Here is a 26,100-nt window from a genome sequence, read left to right as displayed (position 1 = left end):
CTAAAACAATACATCGATATTGTTTGTGGCACATTCTAAACAAATTCCCAGATAAATTGAACCTGGTGACTTTCCGTGACCACTATCAAAGCATAAAGAACATCATTGTACATTCAACAACATCTATTGAATTTGAAAGATCATGGGAAGATGTTATGAATTGTGCTAACCTGGTACAGAATGATTGGCTGTCATTGATGTATGAGTTGCGAAAGAAGTGGGTGCCGACTTATTTCAGCCATGTATTTTCTGCAAGTATGTCAAGTAGTCAGAGATCTGAAAGTTCACATGCTTTTTTCAAGAGTTACGTCTCTAGCAATAACTCATTGATGAATTTTATAATTCGTTTCAATAAGGCATTTCGACACCAAAGACACTGTGAGTTAGTTGCGGATCATACTGATATGAACGATCGGCCAAAGCTAAAATCGAACTAACCAATGGAATTGCAAATGGTGAATGTGTACACGAAAAACAAATGGTTGGAGTTTCAAAATGAAATTAGTCAGAGTCATGATTATTATGTGCAACAAACATCTATGACAATTGAGTTTGGGGTTTACAATGTCATCAACTTTCAAGGATCTTCTTTTTCCAAACCTAGACTGCTTACGCATGACATACAAAAAGACGATATATAATGTAGTTGTATGAAATTTCAATTTGATGGTATTCCGTACATGCATATGTTAGCGTTTTTTCGTATCAACCAAGTGTTCCACTTGCCTGATAAGTATATACTCAAACGGTGGACAAAAGATGCAAAGGTTGGAGTACTATATCCTACAGTTGAGCGAAATGTGATCGACAATCCCGAAAGGTGTTTGATGTCTAGACATACGAGGTTATAGTATAAAACTTGAGCTTTAATTGATGTTGCATGTTTCAGCGATGAGGGGACAAACTTCTTGGCTGAACAGTTTGATTGTATTGATAGCAAAATGAAGGAAATGAAAATTAATAGAACATTAAGCAATGGAAGTCAAAGTAGGAGAACCATGGATGGAGGCATTGGTATAATGGATCCTTCTGAAATAAAAACAAAAGGACGCAGGAAGAGATTAAAATCATGGAAGGAGAAGTCAACCTCAAGGGGCAGACAGTGTCGAGGATGCGAGCATCGAGGTGTGTCACATGACAAGCGCAACTGTTTAAATTTGAAACACGGGTATGTACTGATAAATTTTTGAAAAACTAAATAATTTCATTAATATTTGTAAGGATGATAACTTTCATTTATCAGGTCAAACTAAATAATCATAGCAAAGACGAGAACTCAGATGGAGAAGATTTTGGATTAACAGATGATAACTCAAATATTTGTTTTTCATTACTCTATAGCTCTGTATGTTATCTTGATCAAGTAATCGAAAAAATTTATTATGTTTTGTTTTCTGCTGAAGGATGACGGAGTTGATGACATCAAAGAAACCAGCAAACCTGATGATGCACCACAGTGAAGATAGTCGCCTACATAGTGTCATCCATTTATTGTGTAATTTTCTCCCCCTTGTTTTGTCTTTATGGATTGAATCGTTTTTAATACAACGAGAACGCTCGTGTGTGTGCTGTCCAAATTTAAATATGTATACATATGGTGTTTTTAAGTACAATTTGAATGTTTTGTCCAATCGATAATGCATAGAATAAGGAAATGAGAAATGCCATAAAAAGTGGTGGTTGCTAGCAAAAGTCTAAATGCAGAAAAAAAATGGAGAATGGACATGAAACAAACTTAGAAAACAAACCCAAAATGAACAAAATCCACACTAGGAGAACTCAACTATCTAGAATGGACATGGGCCATATATTTAATCATGGTCACTAATTTGTAGATATTTCAAATTCTCTTGTATCTCTTCCAAATTCTTCTTTATCTCATCCAAGTTATGTTCTATTCCTTGCAACTTGTTTATTTGTTCGGGCTGCGAAACTTTTCCCCTTGTATTTGAACTTGAAGATGTAGGTGAACTTGAACTTTCGTTTGCACTTGATTTGGAGGAAGTACCTGCAGCGTGTTTCACTAGAAATGTACCATAAGCTCTTTCTGCTTCCCTCTCTATTTTTGAAAGACTGGTGGATCGCACTCCAATGTCCATTAACTTTAGAAGATGCTTCTCCCCATGTGTTATAAATACCTGGTTCACGTCCAGTAGACAACATATGTTTTCCCCTATAATGTACAAAAAATCACAAACTTTATCAACGTGCAACAAAATAAGATTAAAACTACAAACAATTACAAGCGAAACAACTCACCATTGTTAAAACTCAACAACACAAGTATAGCACTGATGCAGGTTCTGAGCTTTAATCAATGAGTTGGAACAACAACATTATAAGAAAAATGAATTGCATGGTACAAAGAATTTTATAAATCACCTTTGGTAATGAATGTATCGGCTTTAGCGGATTTAAGCATAGACAGTAACAGATAATTAAGAAAATAATATGAACAAAGCTTGCTGCATAAGTAGAAGGAAAGAGAAACAAAACATTTCACACAACAAATGCATCAAATATTTATAGACCTAAATCGAATTTCGAATTTCACTATGAGATTCAAATAAATTCTCATGTTTCAATCCATCAAAGTTAAAAAGCATCACTATTTGCATACGCACACGCTCAATAAATTCCCATAACACGTACACATACATGAAAAAAAATTCCTAATCCCAATCTCGTAGCGAATAGAAACGGAAACAGGTAATCGCGTGTAAAGATTCGAATTTTTCGACTCCCTTGAAAAAATGACCGGTAAATTGTCCCTTTACTCCAAAGAGTCAATTTTTTTTAAAGGCGGAATCAAAAGCTACAGCGCCTCAACTTCATACAGAAACAATTCAAAATTTAACTTTTTTCTACAAAGTTATTGCAGGTTCCATCTGTACTATCAGTAACGAGGGTTCGATTTCGTGTTTGTGCGCGTACTCAATGGGTGTGAACATGATTAATTTATTGTTTTTTAAAAAAATAAATTGAAAAAAGACAGCTGGCCTCTTTCGTCCATAAATACCCTGCACCTATCAAGTCTCTATGTATAATATATATATATATATAATGTCACAGCATTATATAAAAGGAGTCCCTGACACCTCATTATAATAATATGATGTGATATACATAATTATTTAAACATAAGTAACATTATTTACGTCATATTATTACCATAAAATTTACATATACATACATTTATTTTTTTAAGCTTTTGTAACGGTCATAAACAATTAGTTTTTACCTTATAAATATGATTTTACAAACACATTCAATCATTTCAAATTTACTCTCCTTCTAAAAATTTTCTTCATTGAAATTTTCGAAAAAAAAGAAAATGGTTATTTCAAGGTTATTTTGTATAATTATTTTGATTATTATACTAACTAGTCTTATATTTATCGGATAATATCCGTCTCGCGTTTTAAGAATGGTTTTACTTATAATTTATCTGTTACTTTGTATTGTCATATTAATAGATTTAGAACTTAACAAATAAAATACATTGTTATTTTTATAGTACCATCATACCAAATTTGACAAAACACGAATTATTTACGCTTGACATCATGGGAAAAAATTATATATCATGGACTCTCGATGTAGAATTACATCTTGAGTCATTGGATCTAAATGAGATCATTAAATAAATGGTATCTTATCGTCACAAGAAAAAATAAAAAAACTATTACATTTTTGCGTTAATTTCTTGACAAAAGATTAAAATATGAATAGTTGAGAAAGATCACGCGACTTTGGGGAAAAGAATAAATGAAAAATTTGAACACAGGGAGACGAAAACGAGTAGCACCATGGGAAAAATATGAGGCAGCCATGTTTATGCCAAAGGATATGCATTGGCTGATATTTTGAGAAGTTCAATTTATCTAATCGTTTCTGCTTTTTCACGATGAGATCCTGAATACTATACAGTGAATAGTGGCAAAGCGGGAGTTCTTGAGAAGGAATGGATCATAAGCAGTAAGCCTCTGTATGGAACACGTGAGCTGCTTCTACAAAAGTTGCACCTCTTCTTGGATTTCCAGGCTAATTAGTGCTTCGATTGGGTTTTGGGTTTCTCTTCGTTCGTCTTCTTTAAGTCGTAAAGTTATTCTTACCTTCTGTTTTGGATGTTAGTTGGTGAAAGTGTAATAATTTATAAAGAATATGCGAAAGACCGCGTATATGTAAGTCCCAAAACACTTGAAACTGGGTTTCCCATATTATCTTTACACTAGCAAAGTGTTATCTTTTGCAAATATTACACCAAGATTAATTGTGATCCAGATTTATTGTAAGGTAATCATCAATCAACCTGCCTTTGAAGACTAGAATTAAAGAAGTTAGCTGGAATTCCCGGCGCTCGTGCGCCCATGAATTCCACCTCAATCACTGTGCCTTGCTGTGCCGGTGCCACCAGCCTGAATCGTAGGACACCAACGTGGAAAGATAGGCCGCCCAGAGCCGCGCTGGTGGAGAAGTCGAGACCCGTGCCTGCCCTCAGAGGCGGAGGTGGAGGCGGGACTGGAGGTGGGGAGAATGCCGGTTCTGTTGTCCTGCGTGTGAGAGATGACTCATCCACGTCCGCAGCTCTTTCCAGAGACCGAGCTGACGATATGCAAGCAGAAGCCAGGGCGATGGCCCGTGCCGTTAATGCTTCTATCTACAGCCCAGAAGATTTGATCCGTATGTATGGCTCCCGACCATTCAAGGTGGTGGGCAGGGCGGTGGAGATTTTCGCAGGAGTGGGTACATTTGCTCTAAATCTGTGGCTGGACCGAGTCAACGGCCTGCTTGATAGGAACCAGAGATTGCGGGCTGTTGAGCTCAGAAAGACTTTCACCAGATTGGGACCTACTTTTGTCAAAATTGGACAGGGCTTGTCCACGAGGCCAGATTTGTGCCCACCAATATATATCGAGGAGCTTTCTCAGTTGCAGGTACCGTATATTTCATTTACAATTAATCCTGGTTTATCGATTTTTTTTATATGAGTATTGACAAATCAGATTAAAACATACCACTGGTATGACGGGGAAATGTATTTTGTGTGATGATGCATTGATCAGGATTGTCTTTCATTAGTGAGATGAAAGATGCCATAAATTTTTTGTTACTTTAGTATGAAATGTTCATAGAAAGTTTTACGTCTGCTTTTGGCACAATGATTGTAACTTTTTGTTGCAAAAGCGTGTATCCTTACTTATTCATTTTAATCGATCCTCTGTGTTAAGAAATGTTTTATGAGGTCTCCTGTTTTCTCCACAGGACAAAGGTACAAGTGAACTTGCTTCATGTTGAAAGAGATTCATTATAATGTCTTATAAGTATATAAATTCTAGTCGAATTATATTTTTCTAAACAATTATTCACTTCACTTTATTTAATGTCAGACAAAATCCTTGGAATGATGATATTAAGTTCAAGATCATCAAGTGGGTTTTAAGGGGGAAAACATTAAAATAAATCAATGCAAAATTAGTTTTCACAAACTGTTTTTTTGCTTTTAAGTCTTGCAAGTCTTCAGCTTTGAACCAAAATCTGTCTATTTCTTCAAGCATCAATAATGCAACTTTGAGCCATCACATTTTCGAATTGCAGTCTTATTAACTTAGTATTTTTTCCTTCTGTTGTTGACACTAGGGAAGTACTAGAATCAGGACGATATAAATTAGATGTTACCTGATATTGTTACTAAGTTGATTAAATGTCGTGGTGATTTTCTTTTTGTTGTTGGAGTAGGATGCATTACCGACATTTCCAGATGAAGAAGCATTTTCATGTATTGAGAAAGAGTTGGGATGTCCACTTGATTCTATTTACTCATCAATATCTGCATCTCCAATTGCTGCTGCCAGTCTAGGCCAAGTTTACAAGGCACGACTGAAGTTTTCCGGGCAGATTGTTGCTGTGAAGGTGCAAAGACCTGGTATTGAAGCAGCGATAGGGCTAGATTTTTATCTGATACGAGGCTTAGGATTTCTTATAAATAAGTACGTTGATATAATTTCAAGTGATGTTGTCGCTCTTATAGATGAATTCGCTAGAAGGGTTTTCCAAGAACTCAATTATGTGCAGGTTAGTTTTTCAGATTATTTCTATTTCCTTGAAGCTCATCCAAGTTTGTAGTAATATTGCACATGGTGTCTATTAGGATACACCCTATGCCCTTCATTTAGTTGTATGATCTAGAAAGCTAGTAGGTTTGAATGTTAATTTTGACAGGTCTATGCAGGAGGGTCAAAATGCAAGGAGATTTAAAAAGTTGTATGCCGACAAAGAAGATGTTCTTGTTCCAGATATTTTCTGGGACTACACGAGTGGAAAGGTGCTAACTATGGAGTGGGTTGAAGGGGTCAAACTAAATGAGCAAGATGCCATTGAGAGGCAGGGGCTCAAAGTTCTGGATCTGGTAAACACCGGGATTCAATGCAGTCTTAGGCAGCTGCTTGAGTATGGCTATTTTCATGCTGATCCTCATCCAGGGAACCTCTTAGCGACACCTGACGGGAAGCTTGCTTTTCTTGATTTTGGAATGATGAGTGAGACTCCTGAACAAGCAAGATCTGCGATAATTGGTCATGTTGTGCACATGGTTAATCGAGACTATGAAGCTATGGCACGTGATTATTATGTCTTAGACTTCTTGTCCCCTGATGTAGATGTATCTCCTATTGTACCAGCGCTAAGAAACTTCTTTGATGATGCTCTAAATTCAACCGTGAGTGAGCTCAACTTCAAAACAATTGTGGATGGTTTGGGTGCTGTCTTGTATCAATATCCGTTCAACGGAAAGGATTTACTTTCCTTGAAACAATCTATATTGACTGCATTTGATAGGTCAAGTCTATGTGAGAACATTGTGACTCCTACTTCACGCAGAGGAAGAAATATTTAGGCTATATCATTGTTGAAAAGTTGATTGCCAGATGGGCTTGAGTATAGGAAAATAGAGAAGAGTATTTGGGCCATAATGATGTAGAAAGCTGTCTTCAGCTACTGTTTCCTGGCTGATGAACAATACCTGAGAATGTGGTTTCCTGAAAGTGAGTGCTGGTTTGGTTTATATATTAAATATGGATTAATATTAGTGAAAACTGGCTTGAAGAAAAAGCATTGTTCATCATTGCAGCAAGAAAAATCCCTGATGCCATTGAAATTAACTGTCTAATGTACTACATTTAGACTCCTGATAGAACTCAAATGACAATTTGATGTCTGAATACAGTTGCATCTTAAAATTCATAATTCTGAGATGATGAGTTGAATGAAGGTTTAGTATTAGGCTTAATTCTTTTTTATGCTTAAATGTGGCTTGTGTTTATGTGTATGCATTCATTTGATAGCCTGAAGCATAATCTTCTGATAAATCCTTGACTCGAAGTAAAAAGTCAGAGTAGCAAAGATCTAGCCACTTTCTATCATAGTAAAGGAGGCCAAATTCACCCATACTTTTTATTCTTGCCACTTGTCTGTAGTACATATATAATCTGTAGCAGGTGGTAATTATTCTAAATGCTGTATTGAAATCAGTTCATATTTCACCGGTTGTTGTAAATTAGAAATCTGTAGCAATTTATGTTAGCTAAGGAGTTCTGGTGCTAGGTTGTTTATTCACATAATTCAAATATTATCTACAGCTATTATACTTTCATCTCCATTTCTGATTGCTATTTCTACTTGATTTATTTTTGCAGTGCCAGCTTATTATGCCTTGATTTTGAGGTCTCTCACTGTTCTAGAAGGTTTAGCTCTGTATGCTGACCCTAATTTCAAGGTGCTGGCTGCGTCATATCCATATTTTGCTAAAAGGCTTCTTACAGACCCGAATCCATATCTGAGAGATGCACTTATTGAGTTGCTTTTCAAGGATGGGAGATTCAGGCATGTATAGTCTAAATTGTTCAGTTCTGGTGTAGTGTATATGCTATTCTCCCGAGTCATTGGTAGAATTAAAAGCTTACTTTCATTGTTTGCCCAGGTGGAATAGACTCGAAAACTTGCTAGTCCAAGGGAAGAAAGACCGAGATTTCTCTGCCAAAGATGCTTTGCAACCTGTTCTCAAACTATTGTTGGGTGCTGATGGTGAAGAGCTGAGGGTTTTGGTAATTAAAGAAGCTGCTCGCGCTACTGAAGCTATTGTCCTGGGTTCTGTGCTTGAATCATACAACTCTATGCCTGATCTTGTACGGTCTCTTATCTATAATGCTAATGCAACCAGTCCATTTGCAATTAACATTGCTGAACAGGAAAGTATGCTGGAGCTTAGGGCACAGGTATTCAGAATATGGGCGCTTCTACAATCCTCAAATAATTTTGATCCCAGTATTTTGCTGCCCATACTCCAGGTTAGAATTTATCGCGTTCTTTAAGTTTTTACTTCACGCAAACTGCAATACCTCCCTGAAGTCTGGGTAACATTACATCTAAAATCACAGTGTTCGGGAATAACAGTCATGGATTGTTACTCCACCGTGAGAGGTAATTCAAATAGTTATGCTCTGGGCCTCTGAATAACTTGAATAATCAAAAACTATAAAACTTTGAGCTTGTATGTGTTATATTATTAGCTTGTCACAAATATAACGATTTCTGGAACTAATCCATACCCTCTAAAGAAATTAGCCAAGTAATCAGCAGATTTTCCCAAAAGGTCAAATCATCATTGCGAAGTGGGAATTTTATATGCCATGATAGTGAATTATGCTTTGAATCCAAAACAACATGATTAGGTGCATTAACATTGCAAATGAACCCCAGGGGATGGGAATGTTTAGATATTAGTTCTCCCACCGTTCTCTATGCCGTAATTAGCTCACAACTGATACGTCCTGCTACGTTCTATGTAGACTTTAAATTGGTTCAAGACCTATTTTTTGTTCTTATTTTTTGTGTAATCAAATGACAAAATCAGTAACCTATAATAGATCTCTATGATATTCTCACTCAGCATAAACAGGATTGATATATTTGACAATGTCTCTGTGTATGAAGTATGAACCACAATCCTAAGGATGAACAGCAGACTAATGACCATCACCGTGGGAATTTTGGAACTAATAAAAACAATCACGATCCCTAGGACAGAGATATCTGGTCTAGTTATTGTCGATCAACTCGACTTCCTAACCAGCCTAAGGTTTTGTCGATACTTACAAAATAAATCCCCTCATTGGATTCAAGTTTTGTGTGTATATCCATAGGGGTTGTCCCCTGAAGTGGAACCCAACTTATATGTTTCACTCAATATATAAGCAGTATGAACTCACTGAGATTTGACAGTATCTTACACTTGGTTTGATTTCAATTCCTCCAGAAATATGCCAATGATTCTTGAACTCTGGTTTAAAGTAAGATTGGAGGTGAAAATATAATATTGGATGTTTGGGATTCTTTCTCTTCTGAATAATTGTTTATGCAGAACTGATTGATGTGAAAGGAAAAAGGTGGACTGTGATCCGTAGTGTATCATATTATGAGTTAGACCCATTTCAATCCATAGTCGATGAAAATAGTATTTTATTGTTTTGCTTTAGAAAAGCAAGTATACGCATGTATGAGCTGACCCAAGAAGCTTTTTTACCGAACCAGGTTCTGCAAGAACCAGGAGCACGGAGATTGGGAGGGCGTTTGGTTGGTGGAATCACTCAACGATTCGCTGCACGCTTATTACAGCAAGTTCTCCGGGCTCCACCCTCAAATCCTGCTCCCACTTCATAATTTCTACCACTACTATCTTTGTAAATTTGTTCTTTTATTTATTATTTTCCCTGGGTAGGGGATCGATACCTCATCTGATACAAAAGGTAAACAGAAACTCACTTATGATATTCTGCTTCAGTCCGAAAGTTTATCCAGTGTATACCTACCGATAGCCGCTGCAAGTTCCCGTTAAAAAAAATACAAAAAAAGATACACATGAAATGGCTTCCTTATACAGAGAAAATTCCTCCGACGAATGAGACAGTTTGACTATTGCAATGTAAATCTTTTATAGGCATTGTTCTTCTATTTTATGCCCTCTGTTTTTCGCTTTGCTAATCCACGATTGGAATGCATAGTTATATTATTTATTAAAGTCGTGATTGTAAATTAAGAGAAACGGGTTTTACATTTACGTGTACCTTTCTTCTTTCCTTAGTATAAATAGGCTTTAGTTTTTTTAGTTGTAAACAGGTGATTTTGTTTTCTTTCAATAACAGAAGGTTATCAGATCAGGGAATTTTTCCTCCCAAATTTGTTCTCTCTTATACCTTTTAACATGGTATCAGAGCCCTAAGATGCTCTTCCTGGATATTTTCTGAGATTGATTGATCGTTGTTTCTTAGAATATGGCTTCGTCTTCCATTGATGTTCTAGATCCACTACATGTTAATTCTTGAGACATACCAGGGCTCAATTTGATTAATGAGCAGCTCATTGGTACTGAAAATTACGGAATCTGGAGCCGCGCAATGAAAATTGGCCTTCGAGCCAAGAATAAGCTTGCGTTTGTTGATGGCAGCTATCCGAAACCAGATCAAGGATCAGACAAAGAGCTCCAATGGGAGAGGTGTAATGCGATCGTGTTATCCTGGATTATGAACGCTGTGTCAAAGGAAATATTTGGTGGAATCGTGTATTCATCTGACGCGGCTGTGGTGTGGAATGATCTCCGTGAACGCTTCGATAAAGTGAACGGTTCAAGGATTTTTGCGATTCATAGAGAAATTGGTTGTCATGTTCAAGGTAGCAACTCAATTTCAACATACTATTCTAAGCTTCGACAACTATGGGATGAATATGCATCTCTTGTAACGTTGCCTATCTGCTCTTGTGAATCTTCCAAAAAATTTATTGCCTTTGACCAGCAACACAAACTTCTTCAATTTCTCATGGGACTTAATGAGAGTTTCACTCACATCCGAAGTCACATCCTCATGATGGATCCCCTTCCTACGGTGAGCAGTGCTTTCGCAATTATCTCTCAAGAGGAGTCACATCGTAGTTTGCTAAGTGTGCCTCCACAACGGCTGGAACCTTCTGCATTTTATTCTGCCCAAAATAAGAGGAAGATTGATGTTCGATGTGAACATTGCAATATGTTGGGTCATAACAAAGACACCTGTTTTAAACTACATGGTTATCCCCCTGGACACAAATTCTATAAGGGACCGTGGAAAGCTGGTAACCAGAGATTTGACAGAGAAGGCTATGACAAAGGCAGAGCAATGGGCAAGGCTAATACAACTGTTGCTGGTGTTGATCATGTTGATCAGTCCAGTGCAGCAACAAGCTCAGGATCATTTTTTTCACCAGATCAATATGCGGCCATTTTGAAGCTTCTTGAAAAAGAACAAATCAGTGATAAACAGATTCCTCCTACTGTGAACATAGCAGGTAATGATATTGAGTGGATTATTGATTATGGTGCTAATGATCTTATGGTTGGCCTTGATGGATTGCCACACGTTACTAGATCACATGTAGATGCCACGGGTTCAATCCAATTGCCAAATGGTAGTGCCACCAAAATTAGCAGCCTAGGTGCCATTCCCATAAATCACACCAGTACATTATCAAATGTTCTTGTTGTCCCAGACTTCCGTCATAATCTTCTTTCCATTTCGAAATTCACTAAAGATCATCATTGCTTTGTCACATTCTTTCCTCGGTTTTGTGTGTTTCAGGGCCTCTCAAATGGGAAGATAGTGGGGATTGGTAAAGAGAGACATGGCCTTTACTACCTAAACAATTCAAGTCTGAAGCTTCTGGATGTATCACCTACTTCCTCATTACCTGATTCTAGAATACCTATGTATAGATCATTACTTTCAGCTGTAACTCGTACACAGAAACTTGATACTAACAAGGAATTCTTGTGGCATCAACGCCTAGGACACATATCTTTGACTAGGATGCAAATGTTGCCTTTTTTATCGAATAATTTTCATTTGTCCCATTGTAACATTTGTCCTTTATCAAAGCAAACTCGCATTTGTTTTCCCAAGAAAGATCAGTTGATTCATCCTTTGCTTTTCAATTAATCCATATGGATGTTTGGGGACCCTTCCATACACCCACATACAATGGGGAAAGGTATTTTCTAACCATAGTGGATGACTATACACGTGCAACTTGGGTCTACTTGTTGCACTCGAAGCTTGATGTTCTTCCAATGATTAAAAGATTTCTCTCTCTTTCCAAAACTCAATTTTCCACTGCTGTTAAAATGATTCGAACAGATAATGCGATGAAATTTTTCCAACGCGATTGTACTGATTTGTTTCATACATTAGGTATTATCCACCAAAGTTCTTGCCCTTATACCCCTCAACAAAATGGTCTTGTTGAGCGCAAACACCGTCACATTCTCAATGTTGCCCGTTCATTAAAATTTCAAGCATCCCTACCTGATACATACTGGGGTGATTGTGTTCTCACTTCGGTCTATCTCATCAATCGCACCCCAACACCACTTTTATCTAACAAGACACCTTTTGAAGCCTTATTTGGTGTCGTTCCTTCTTATTCTCATTTACGAGTTTTCGGTTGCTTATGCTATGCTTCAACACTACCTCGAGGGGATAAATTTGCTCCCCGTGCTAGTGCTTGTCTTTTCCTTGGCTACTCCAACTCCCAAAAAGGATATAAAGTTCAGGACATAACCACAAAGAAAATATTTGTCTCTCGGGATATTCTGTTCCATGAAAGTGTTTTTCCTTTATCGCATACTGAACAGAATACATCGATTTTTCCTCTTTCTCCCGTAAACATCCCACATGACACTATTATTGCTGATACATTGCCACCGTTTTCACAGCCCCAAATTCCTAATCTTGAAACTTGTCCTCCTCGACGTTCTACTCGTATTTCCAAACCACCAATTTGGTCTCAAGACTACATGTGTTTGTCCACGTCTTCTTCTTTACACCCCCCATTTCTAATTACCTCACTTACCATAAGTTGTCTCTCTCCTATAAAGTCTTCCTTTCGAACCTTTCTATCAGCAAAGAACCTACCTCCTATCATGAGGCAGTACTTGATCCCCGTTGGCAGTCTGCTATGGATATTGAGCTGCAGGCGTTGGCAAGTAACCATACATGGGAAATAGTTGATTTGTCATTGGGAAAGGTTCCTATTGGCAATAAATGGGTCTACAAGATCAAATACAATTTTGATGGTAGTGTGGATCGATATAAAGCGCGACTTGTAGCCAAGGGATATACCCAACTTCATGGAGTTGACTTTCATGACACCTTTTCCCCCGTAGCCAAGATCACCACTGTACGATGCCTTCTTACTGTTGCTGCCATGTTTCATTGGCCTTTGTTTCAAATGGATGTTACTAATGCCTTCCTTCAAGGGGACCTTGATGAGGAGATTTATATGGTATTACCTCAAGGGCTTCGAAGCCAGGGGGAGGATCATGAGGGACTTCGAAGCCAGGGGGAGAATAAAGGGACCAAGGTGTGCAAACTAATGAAATCATTATATGGGCTCAAACAAGCATCGCGACAATGGAATATTAAATTTGCGTCCATCATGAAAAGGGCTGATTTTTGTCAATCCACGCATGACCACTCAATGTTTGTCAAGAAAGAATATGATTTTATAACCATATTGCTGGTTTATGTTGACGACATAGTGATCACTGGTAATCATCAACCTTCGATCGAATCATTGAAGAAACATCTGCACAAGCATATCAGAATTAAGGACTTGGGGATGTTGAAATATTTTCTTGGCATAGAAGTTGCTCGATCGAAAGATGGGATATGTTTGAATCAAAGGAAGTATGCTTTGGAACTTATATCAGACGCAGGTTTGGCAGGTGCAAAGGTTTCTGACACTCCTATGGATCAAAACAGTAGGCTTACTTCGAAGGAATTTGACGAAACTGTAGGAAAACATGCTATTGATGATCAGCTATTGAGTAATGCGGGTGAATACAGAAGGTTGATTGGTCGGCTTATATATCTTACCGTTACAAGGCCTGATATATGCTATGTTGTGCAAACACTAAGCCAATTCATGAACAACCCGAAAACATCACACTTGGAGGCAGCTTTGAGAGTGCTGCGATATTTAAAATCTTCACCTGGTAAGGGAGTTTTGCTCTCTGCACAAAACTCTTCATCTCTAACAGCTTATTGTGATTCAGACTGGGGAACTTGTCCCATGACAAGGAGGTCAGTTACTGGTTATTGCGTGAAACTTGGAGATTCGTTGCTGTCATGGAAAACCAAGAAGCAAGCGACAGTCTCGAGATCTTCGGCTGAAGCAGAATATAGAGCAATGGCAAATGCAACATGTGAAGTAATTTGGGTGGTTGGAATTCTCAAAGACATGGGAATACATTTAGCACTTCCAGTAATTATCTACTGTGATAGTACTGCCGCACTACACATTGCAGCCAATCCAATGTATCACGAGAGGACTAAACACATCGAGATAGATTGTCACCTCGTACGAGAAAAGATCTGTGATAAATCGATCAAAACATCCCATGTTTCGACAGAAGAGCAGCCGGCGGATTTGTTAACTAAAGCGCTGGGAAAAGGCCAACATCATTATCTCGTGTCCAAGCTTGGAATGCTGGATTTGTTCCAAGCTTGAGGGGGAGTATTAAAGTCGTGATTGTAAATTAAGAGAAACGGGTTTTACATTTACGTGTACCTTTCTTCTTTCCTTAGTATAAATAGGCTTTAGTTTTTTTAGTTGTAAACAGGTGATTTTGTTTTCTTTCAATAACAGAAGGTTATCAGATCAGGGAATTTTTCCTCCCAAATTTGTTCTCTCTTATACCTTTTAACATTATTTACATTTATGCACAATTTTACTTTATACATTGTAATTTTACAATTGATTTGGTTAATGCTTATGGAACTCTCTTCGCTATACCTTGATTTATTCATCCATGCGTAATTGACCAATCTTTATCAACATTAAAGAATTTTGTAGTTTTGGTGTTATTTTTTCATATATATTTCAAGCATGAATTTTAAAAAAGATACATAGCAAATGGATTATAAATATTTAGATTTTTCATAAAATATTGATTATAAATCAGAAAAGGGTTCAAATCCCACTTGTGTGAGTCCTATAATCAGATAGGAATTCCCCCCCAGAGACGAAATCAAACTTTTGTAGTAGGATAGGTTAAATTAAATACGAATACAAAAAAATTAAGTAAAAAATCGATATATCGAGATCCATAATATCATGATGGGGAATACTTCAATTAAATTCATAAATAAGTAAGTCCAAAAAATAATATATGAAATTTAAATACTATATAAAATAGAATATGAAATTTAAATAATAATAATAATATATATATAGTATATAGTATTATGAAAAAGGATAACAAATTCTAAAATTATGAAATTTAATGATAGAATTTGATTCGGGTTAAAATATTAAAAGAATATTTGAGCTAATCCCATAACATAATAAGAACAATTAGCAATTATGCAATGGACAAGTAAGACTAAATTTTTTTAAAACATTTTGTGCTAAGCCCACAGGTAGGTATGGGGATGGTTAGACTGGTTTCGTAAAAAGGATAACATTACACACACAAAAAGTGTGCGGATAGTTTTAGAACATTAGTTATTTGCCTGATTTAAAATATAACTTCGTTTTTGTGTAACAATGACAATTAATTAGGGGTGGGCAACGGTCGGTTTGGTCCGGTTTACTCTACAACGGTTTGGTTTTTCGGTTTTCGGTTTTGAATATCTCTAGTCCAAAACCAAACCATTTTATTACGGTTCGGTTCGATTTTTTTGTAATACGGTTCGGTTTTTACGGCCGGTTATATACGGTTGGCTAAAATTTGTTGAGAAATAAAATTATATGTCACTTTATGCCTTTAAAATCTAAATCATAGTATTTTTCAAATATTTAATTTCACCCATTGGATGTGATGAAATATAGAAAAATTGCGCATCCAATGGGCGAGTGACACCTCATCGGTGCTCATAAAGGTGTGCACGGTAGGTGTGCAAGATATCAAAACTGTATATATATATATATATATATAACCTGTGTTGTGTACAAACATTTCATACGAATAAATAACAATATATAACTAATTAACCATGTAAACACGGAAAATGCATGATCCAACAGAATATTCAGTAATAAGAATGATAACAAGGTGTCAACCAGCTCGAATGGAACACAAATAATCTTACGAAAATATTAAAGAAATATATACAGAAAAAAGAGAAACCGTCGACTGATGAGTGGTGAAAAAGAAGAGAAAACGATCGGATTGAAAAATTGAGGGTTAATGATACTAAGTTCCTAAATCTTAATAGGCCCATTATACATAAAAAATTTTATACTTAACAATAATATGCCCATTACACATAAAAACTTTATATTTAACAATAATATGGTTGGTTCGGTTTTTCGGTTTTTTTGGGATTAAAACCGAAAATCGAACCGAAAAACCGAACTTCATAAATTTTAAAATCATAACCGATCGAAAAACCGATAAAACCAAACCATTTAAACCGAATTATTCGGTTCGGTCGGTTTTTTCGGTTTTTCGGGTTTTATGCCCACCCCTACAATTAATAGATCAATTGAAGAGATAATTTTGATATATTGTCCAACTATATTTATCTATGTGTCCATCACTGAGACGACAATATAATGAAACATATCAAAATTATACATCAACTAGATGAGTATTATATCAACGATGGGTATATAGATAAACGAACAATCAATCAAATTTATTTGAAGAATTTGTTAAACAATATAATTTATTTACTACTCGCGGTTGTAAGAAAACTTTAAAGATGATATCTTTTGTGATAAGTTAAAACTAACTTTAAAGTTAGTTTTTTATATATATATATTTATAGAGTGTTTAACTGAACTTATTTAAAACATTTTATAAGTTCTTCTATATTATAATATGCTTTAGAAATTTATAAAATGTATGTCTTATTTTTAAAATAAGTTGTTAAAGTATTTGGATAAAGAAAACAATAAATCTTAAAGTTGATGGTAATAATACAACTCAAATATTTTTAAGCTTTAAAGCAACTCAAGCGTTATTTCAATCGCTCTGCATAGCAGAGACAATTATTATATCCATAAATCTCTCTCGCAATAATTACACTTTTTGCAATAAATGAGAATCAAACTCGTGACCATGACTCTGATACCTATTTTAGTATCGATTGTTTACCGTTTTATCAAATTTATGGCTAGTGGTGATAATATTGGAACTTATATCTTTTTAAATAGTATAACATCTCAAGAAGCATGTTTCGATTGTTCTACCCAATAAGGACAATTATTGCACCAACATAATTTGAGATCGTGTTTGGATAGATGGATTCAAATCCATGAGTTTCAAATGTATTTTTGTTGTTTAGATAAGTTCACATGCTTGTATATTGTTTCATGTTAATTACGATGAATTTCAAATTCACCAGATAATAATGTCATTTAAAATTCAATTTAATTGGTATTATAATGTGTATTTAATCTTTGATATATTGTTTTATTATAAGCAATAAAACTAAAATTGAAATCCATGAATTTCAAATCCAACTTCCCAAGTGCACACTGAATTCACCAATTAGATACAGTGGAGATCTAATGTTATATTTCGAACATCATTCGATAGATGTATAAAAATATTATGTGAAAGTCAGTCATACAATCATATATATAAAGAGTAGGTCTTTAGTGAGATGATCTCACAAATTTTCATTCATAATAAGAGTCCATTCTACTCATATTTATAATAAAAATTAATATTTTTGACATAAAAAGTAACATTTTTTCATGGATGATCCAAATAAGATATTTGTCTCACAAAATTATAAAATTGACGTACATCTATTAATTTTTTATGACTCTACATTAAGGCATTTGTGTCTATTTTTTTTAAAAAAAATTTACCATTTATTTATTTTTATTTTATTGACAAAAAAACCAATCGTAACATACACGAAAATATGCATCCCAGTATTATTATTATTATATAGTAAAGTAAGAACACTTGAACTAAAACTAGACTCACAAGTCAAAACTAGCTGTAGACCACACACTAATCAAGCACAATATTCAACCTTCTCCGGCTGTGTGTGCCGTGCATCCCACTCCCCGCGTACTCAGCTGCGCAGTATTTTTTTTCTATGACATGAGAGTTCATAATCAATAGTAGTTATTGTGCACACGCGATGCGTGTGTATCGCGTGTGTACAGTCTTTTTTATCATTATCGATGAACTAAAGTGAAATCTGACAAATTATGGAGAGACTAAATTGATATTTGAAATTTTTAAATAAAAAAAATAAAAGTGTGTTGAAATTTTTTTTTTAAAAAATAAAAAAAAGTTTAATATTAATATCATATAAAAGTAAAATTGGAAAAAAATGTTGGTGTCCTTCTTAGGTGGTTACTATCATGCACTCAAACTTAATAGAATAGAACAGATACTCGATCTAATGAATTAAATTGTTAAAATAATAAACTTAGATATTTTTTTTACATATTTTATTTGTTTTTAAATTCAATTTTTTTTTTATTTAAATTGAGGTGAAACTTCAAGTGGGGATGTAAAAGTCAAACTAATGACTTTAAAATCAAGAAGAGACGAGGAAACTGAGTCAACAATTTACACTGCCAAATGGGATGTATCCATAAGTTGGTACACTATTGTTCTTATTCGGAGTCCTTGCTTGTCTTTCGAATCTCAATGCCCTTAGGACTACGACTCATGTCTCTCTCTGTTTTCCTATTTCGTCCAAGCATCTTTTACTTATATCCCTGATCATTTTTAATTTTAATATTGAAAACGAACAATTTTTCGATTTATTATTGACGTATGAGATCGGTTTCGATTAATTTGATTCGATTCGGTGACCATTCATTTGAAGATTAGGTCTCTTGTGAGATGATCTCACGAATCTTTATCTGTGAGACGGGTCAATTCTACCGGTATTCACAATAAAAAGTAATACTCTTAACATAAAAGTAATACTTTTTCATTGATGACTCAAATACGATATCGATCTCACAAAATACGACCCGTGAGACCGTCTCATATAAGTTTTTGACTCACTTAGAAATATACACTTTAGAAATTATTTTCCAACGGGTAATATAGAAAATGTGTTTTTTGAAAATTAATTTTTTTTGAAATATAATATAATATAACAATATAAAGAGGGGGAAGCGTAAAATGTACATACATAACAAACACACGGCAAAACTTCATCCAAATATTCAACCATCAATGTCAAGATTGCTCATCTTTCTTCTCCTCGTTTTCTCTTCTTCCCCGAATGTTCTCTGTTGCCATCAAATCGAGCGTCATTCTCTCCTGAGTTTCGATCGATACATCTCCGCCGACACCCCTCTGAATTGGTCTTCTTCCGCTGATTGTTGCGAATGGGAAGGCGTGACTTGCAGAAGCTCCGATGCTCGAGTCAGCCATTTATCGTTGCCCAGCAGAGGTCTCCGTGGAACCATTTTTCCCAACTTTGTTCTCAACCTTACTTTTCTTTCTCACCTCAATCTTTCGAGAAACCAGCTCTCCGGCCCTGTTCCTGACAGCGTTTTTGGTCGACTACAAACACTGGACTTGAGTTACAATCGTCTCTCTGGTTCAATCTTTCAAGCCAATCTGACATTGCCCATTTCCATTCGAAACTTGGATCTGTCTAGCAATCTGTTTAATGGGTCTATTGATCCTTTGTCTCTTCGTCTAGGGTCGAATTTGATCCAGTTCAATGTCAGCAACAATAGCTTTACGGGGCCAATCCCTTCGTCTATCTGCAGCGGCTCCCAGCTTCTTGAGACCTTGGATTTCTCCATGAATAAGTTCAGTGGCGTTGTCGCTCCGGGGATCAGTGGGTGTTCTAGATTGCAAGTGTTCCGGGCAGGTTTCAACGCTCTGTCGGGATTGATTCCGTTGGATATGTACAATCTGAAGACCTTGGAAGAAATTTCCCTCACAAACAACCAACTTTCGGGGCCAATCGACAACAGTATTTCTATGCTTTCCAATCTCAGGATTTTAGAGCTCCATGTCAATGAATTGAGTGGTGGGATCCCTCCAGATATTGGGTTGCTTACGAATTTGGAACAGCTCCAGCTTCACACCAACAGCTTGAATGGCTCCGTGCCACCTTCTTTAACAGATTGCTCCAATCTGAAAACCCTCCTGCTGCGAAACAATCTGTTTGGAGGTGAAATTTCGACCCTTGATTTCTCTAAACTACAGCGTCTTCAAGCCATTGATTTTGGCAACAACAGCTTCGCCGGAGAGATACCTGGAAGCCTCTGTTTGTGCCGCTCCCTGACTGCGATTCGGCTGGCCTACAACAAGCTAGTGGGTGAAATTCCACCTTGCATGGCTTCATTAAAATCTCTAGCCCACCTCTCGATTTCAGACAATTACCTGTCTAACGTTGCTGGTGCTTTGGAGATTCTTAGACACTGTGACAATCTTGAGGTTCTCTTTCTATCCAGGTGCTTCAACAACGAACCGATTCCGGACCTCCTGCATCTAAATGGTTTCCAAAATCTGCAAATACTCACTCTGGGAGGGTGCCAGCTCAAGGGTCGAATCCCTCTCTGGATTGCTAAACTGAGGACGCTCAAATTGTTAAATCTCTCCTACAATCAAATCTATGGCCCGATTCCGACTTGGTTAGGGGATATGCCGAGCCTATTTGTCCTAAACCTTACACAAAATTTCCTGTCTGGAGGTCTTCCACCCAAACTAGGCCGGTTACCAGCTTTGATATCGGATAACTCAAGTTCAGATTTGAGTCACTTAGCACTGCCTTTCTTATTCGACAGTCTTCAATACAATCGCCTGTTTAACTTGCCGAGGGGACTGAAAGTCGGGAACAACAGGCTCACTGGCAGTATCCCAAAAGAGATAGGGCAGTTGAAGCTTCTGCACACACTGGAACTCGCCAACAACTTCTTCAGCGGTAGCATCCCTACCGAATTGTCCAGTCTCGTTAATTTGGAAAGATTGGACATGTCGGGGAATCATCTTCAGGGTGAGATCCCAAGATCACTGGAAGGGCTCCATTTCTTGTCTGCATTCAGCGTCGCCAACAACGATCTTCAAGGAGAAATTCCAAGGGGGGGCCAGTTTGATACGTTCCCCGCTTCTTCATTCGAGGGGAATCCAAGACTCTGTGGCCTTGTACTGCATAGAAAGTGTCAGGTAAAGTCTTTAGTTGAAACGCCATCAGAGGAAGAGGAGAGTTCGCCTGATATCCCATTTGGGATTGGATATTTCGTAGGCTTTTTTGCGGTCAGTCTCACTTTGATGTTTCATGGTCCGTGGAGTGTTGTCAGGGATGTTAGCCATAGCATTAGTTATCCACTAACCAGGTCAATGTAACATTGCCGTAACCTAATGATTTATAGGTTTTGAATCTCATAATTATAATGGTATGTATCATATGTGGTATTTTACATTAAACATGTTTCATGATGATTCGAATTCAAGTAGACGTTTTGATTGTGAGTTAAATCACAGCAACGAGACAATTTTGAAGATAACACAGACTGGAAGATTCTTAAATCAACTAGAGTTTTGTAGTGTGCTTTATCCAACCTTGAATCTAGCTTTCTCTTTCACGATACAAAAATAGGCTAGGCTAGCTTTACAAGATCAGAAAGCCGACTCCCACAAAAGAAAGGTAAAACACAGAAAACTGAGCATTAATAAAAAGGTAACATAAAACTAAAAAAGGAAAAACAAGACTCCTAAAACCCAAACCCTCTCCATGCTACGAAAGTCTTCCAATATATAGCTCTGGGACTTGAAACATTTCCAGCAACCAAGACGTCAAAGGGCACCACCAATGCTTAACTTAAAAGCTTCAAGTATATTTCAATGGGTTTTGCCCTTCCAGCATGGTGGAAACTAGCAACCATTCGCAACCCCATTAGCTACAATCTTCTCCGGAACTGCGGCTGATTTGAGATTATCTCCAGATTTTGGAGGGGGGTCATTTTTTAAGGTGGTAAAATCCCCAATGGTCTGCACAACTGTTGTCGATTGTTTGTTCGAATCAGAGGTCACCTCTGATGATTTGAGAAGCTTCGGATCCCCATTTATGTTTTCCTTGTTCTTCTCTTCAGAGGGTTTTCCTTCCCATACTTGAGCCTAAACGACGAAGACCAGAAAAATGAGAAATATACATGCATGACAATTGAAGGTTCACAGACCAGTACAAGAATATAAAATTAGAAATAAGTACATCATTCACTCACTTGCTTCTGGAATTGCTGTTGCTTTGCTTTCTTCTCCTGAATTCTCTTCTGGCGGTCCTCGTAAAAATCAAAATCATCCAGGATACATTGTTTAATAGCATGATCTTTAAATATTTTGAGCATCTGAAGCCCCAACTCCAGTCTAACCTGTATACAGGATTAAAAGATTTATTTTTAATATTCCCTCCAAAATAACCAAGAACCAATTAAACTAATACCACCAACATTGTTGACAGTGAGTCACATAAGATAAGCAAATATAATACCTCCTGTGTGTCCCTACTATTAGTAACTGGTTTGTTTTCATTATCTTCAAGAATGATGTGTTTCAACAGACTGTTTGGTACGTCCTTCACAATGTGCCACTTAACAGGGAAACAACCAATCCACTTGTCCTGCTGCCAATACTCAACATTCTTGTTAAAATCAACAGGCCCACCCATCTCCCCAACACCAACAAATTGACCACTGGTGTTAACCTAGGCAAAGGAGAACATGTCAGAACAATTACAAAGGAAAATGCCATCAACCCAAATAAGTAACCACACTGAGTTATAGATATGCTTTTACGGAGAAGAACAGGAAAACAGGGCAGCCTCCAAGCTTTGTTTGAGAATCCTGGTATGCACTATCCAGCTTCTTGTTACCATTGGGTGTGCTGGTCCAGACATTGTACTTGATGCTCTTATGAACATCATCCTCACTGTATGACTTGATGATAAAGAACCTTGCATCGGCGTAGGTTTCAGGGAAATCTGGTCGGTTGTACTGTTCCCGGTCGGGGCACACACTTGACTTCTCTTTATCATAATCAGCAGCCCCGGTTAAGGTAATGTTTTGCCCTTTGACAGCAAGAACGGTTGGAGTAAAGCCCCTCTGACTCTTGGAGATTTTAGCTCTTGGTCCTCTGTTCAGTTCATTCAGGCCATCCATGCTCTCATTGCCATAACCATAGATACCATTTCCTCTTCCCCTGGGCCTATACTTACCATCAAGAGTCATCCACTCACGTCCATTTGTTCGTGAATCATATCCATTAGATCCATAGCCCAGACCCGACTTATAAGCTTTTCCGTATTGACCATAAAATTTGTTCGGAAACAATCTATTCATGTATCCATTGGATGTGTTCATGGCAGACATTGGCCTTGGGTGGTGCAATCCCTGAGGATGAAAAAAGTAGTATCCTATTATGTATATGTTCAAGAGAATAATAAAGAGTTAGTAAGAGCTTAAAGTGTGAGCGTCAATCCCTTGTGCAAAACAATAGGATAAAGAGACCAACATGTAAATGCTTCAATCAAGATGCGAACTGCTTCCGTCGGGATGCGAAGAATTCGCAGATAAGAAAATAGATCAACAGGACAAAAATACTTTACAGAACTGCAAAAGTTCATCAATGGTGGTGGTCATATTAGGCATACCATGAAGTGATGTTGGTTATTCTGACTCCGGGATGAAGGAGCATCATTTCCATTTGCACTTGACGAAGTCAAGGTAGAACTACCTATAGATCTCGGCTGTCCATCCAAAAAGTACGGGCTCTCCATCCATGGGATTGGTACCTGTATACCATCGAATCCAAACCTAGGATCCTGATAACCAGACGTCGGAATTCCGCCAGTCAAAGAACTCCTTCCATAGGACCCATTCACATTAAATGAAGAGTTGTATGTTGCTCGCGCTTGTGCTGAAACATTATTTCCCTTCGTGGTCCCGCCATTGGAAATGCCATTAGATTTTGAATTAGCAGAATCAATAGGCAATGATCCTTGGTCGGCTGCTGCAGCAATTGCTATATCTCCTTTTGGGGGTGCAGCCATAGTGGGGAACTGACCACCTGTTGGTGTCAGTGACTGGAAATAGGGAGTTGGGTATTGATAGTGCTGAGCTCCATATGTCTGACCATCATGTCCAACCGTTGGAACAGGAGAAACAGCGGGAGAGTAAGGAGCGTAAGGAGCGTAACTATATCCATGGTGGTATAAAAGTGATGCGTTGTCCCCATAAACACCCTGGAAATTTTCCAAATGAAGGCATGATATTAAACATTAAGAGTTTAAATTCAATCAGGCTCACAGCTAACATATCAAGAATTTACGCAACAATTAATCACAAAAATGCCACATATTAGTAGCCAATAGACATGCCTGCACCTAAATATATAATCGGGAGAAAGAGATCTTACTGCAGAAATCTCTGACCCATCAGGATTCACAAATCGGTTGTATTCGTCCCAGTCATTAGCACTCCCATCATAACCTAAATGCAAAGAGGCGGGTTAATATCAGGAATACGATACAAACAATATGAATCCAGAGCAAATTCAATAACCTTCACAATCAGGTGCATAAGCAATAGAAAACATCAAGATTTACAGGAGCAACTTACCGCTATAATAGTATGCAGGGGAAGGATAACCACTTGGGAGGTAACACATTGTTGGATCCATGAAATCCGGTATTAGAGGTGAGATTGATCGATCTGCCTGAATCCTATTCGCCGCATTAGCAGAATCAACTGAAGGCTGCGAGTTCACAATCCAAAAATCATAGAAAAAGTTTGAGATATGTTAATGCTCCAAAAGATTTAAACAATGTCAGAAATATAATTTAAGCGCAATAAAGCTCAAATACCTTTTTGGTGGCATCCGAAACTTCAAACGTTTTTGCTTGTGAATCCAAAGTCAAATTCTGCAACAAATCTGCACCTTCTATAGCAGATAACAGTAAAGGATCGCATTTTTTTAGCCCAGAACGGATCCTCTGTTCCAAAACTTCGATGAAACAATGGCAAAAAAACATAAATAATGCATGCACTAACCAGCTATTGCTTTAAAACAGAAAGAAATCCCAAGTTGATGTCATGATTCAAAATCAATCTCAGCAAAAAAAAAATCCATTATCCTGAGTTAGAACGGGATAAAAACAGCAAGCATTCAAACTCCTTTTCCGTATGAATCAATAGCATATTTTACAGTAAAATGAAGCTTTAAAGAACAAATTATTAGATAAAAACTTCCGTCTAGCCAAAAATGGTTTTAACAGCACTTAACAAGAGGGGAGTATTCGGCCAGCAGCAGGTAAATCTGCACGTATATGATACCAAAATAAAAATCAAATTCCTTGTGATCCTGACCCAAAATATCAGAAAAAATATATTTTAATTTTTTTTACCCCACCTAAGAGCTAACATCTTAAAACTCAGCTCAGATCTACAAAAAATTAAATAAAACGAAACCGAATCTAAAAATAAATAAGCACATAAACAAAATAAACTAAAAGTATAAAAAAAATCCACAAAACCTAGCCAAAAACTGAAATTATAAGAAAAACCACACAAAAAAATCAGCTGAAGGATACGATCTGCGGTAGGAGCAACGGCAGACATGACCTATGGATAGGATCCTTCTTTGTAAGGAGTAATCAGTTGAGAAAGTAAGCGGAACCCTAAAACGACAGCGAAAAGAGGAGTATACGTCGGAGCCGCCACAAAGCAAACTCTAGTAGGGTTTGGGATTGAGGAAGCCAAAGGAAATTTTACGGGTTTGTTTCCGTCTTAAATTTAGTGATTTTTCAAATACTTTATTTCCTTCTCATCCCTTCATTTCCGTGTATTTGCAGATCTCCCCGTCACTCCGGACAGCTGAAACGTGGCCTTTTCTCAATGGCTTAGTTACGTCACTGCTGTATCATAATATTTGTTGGGACAATCAAAAAATAAATGTAAAATAATAGTTTTCTCAAAAATAGAAAGAATATTAACTGTAAACTATTTTTAAAAATACCTCAAAAATATGTCTATTTAGTAAACAACAATAATTATAATGAATATATATATATA

General features: G+C 36.9%; 4 protein-coding genes across 4 annotated transcripts; 3 read left to right on the top strand and 1 right to left on the bottom strand.

Moving 5' to 3' along the window:
- Positions 1 to 3,776: 3,776 nt before the first annotated feature.
- On the top strand, positions 3,777 to 9,997 carry LOC142550738 (protein ACTIVITY OF BC1 COMPLEX KINASE 3, chloroplastic-like). The gene is made up of 7 exons (XM_075659808.1): positions 3,777 to 3,978; positions 4,325 to 4,937; positions 5,740 to 6,075; positions 6,233 to 6,788; positions 7,695 to 7,881; positions 7,979 to 8,345; positions 9,589 to 9,997. The coding sequence occupies exons 1-7, from the start codon at positions 3,965 to 3,967 to the stop codon at positions 9,715 to 9,717; spliced, it is 2,202 nt and encodes a 733-aa protein (XP_075515923.1). The 5' UTR covers positions 3,777 to 3,964; the 3' UTR covers positions 9,718 to 9,997.
- A 454-nt stretch (positions 9,998 to 10,451) lies between these two features.
- On the top strand, positions 10,452 to 11,790 carry LOC142550743 (uncharacterized). Its single transcript, XM_075659813.1, has 2 exons — positions 10,452 to 11,376; positions 11,667 to 11,790. The coding sequence occupies exons 1-2, from the start codon at positions 10,452 to 10,454 to the stop codon at positions 11,699 to 11,701; spliced, it is 960 nt and encodes a 319-aa protein (XP_075515928.1). The 3' UTR covers positions 11,702 to 11,790.
- A 7,367-nt stretch (positions 11,791 to 19,157) lies between these two features.
- Positions 19,158 to 21,765, top strand: LOC142550725 (receptor-like protein 2). The gene has a single exon (XM_075659801.1). It carries the CDS (start codon positions 19,196 to 19,198, stop codon positions 21,377 to 21,379), a length of 2,184 nt encoding a protein of 727 aa, XP_075515916.1. The 5' UTR covers positions 19,158 to 19,195; the 3' UTR covers positions 21,380 to 21,765.
- Positions 21,529 to 25,838, bottom strand: LOC142550731 (YTH domain-containing protein ECT4-like). Its single transcript, XM_075659805.1, has 9 exons — positions 25,620 to 25,838; positions 24,894 to 24,970; positions 24,649 to 24,784; positions 24,446 to 24,519; positions 23,682 to 24,272; positions 22,828 to 23,421; positions 22,524 to 22,736; positions 22,258 to 22,404; positions 21,529 to 22,150 (listed from the first exon to the last, which is right to left on the bottom strand). Exons 1-9 carry the CDS (start codon positions 25,645 to 25,647, stop codon positions 21,908 to 21,910), a joined length of 2,103 nt encoding a protein of 700 aa, XP_075515920.1. The 5' UTR covers positions 25,648 to 25,838; the 3' UTR covers positions 21,529 to 21,907.
- Between the last annotated feature and the right edge of the window lie 262 nt (positions 25,839 to 26,100).

Source organism: Primulina tabacum, chromosome 1 (assembly GCF_025594145.1).
Source record: "Primulina tabacum isolate GXHZ01 chromosome 1, ASM2559414v2, whole genome shotgun sequence".
Lineage (NCBI taxonomy): Eukaryota > Viridiplantae > Streptophyta > Magnoliopsida > Lamiales > Gesneriaceae > Primulina > Primulina tabacum.
Note: the sequence above shows the minus strand (reverse complement) of the source record. Positions and strands in the feature narration are given on the sequence as shown.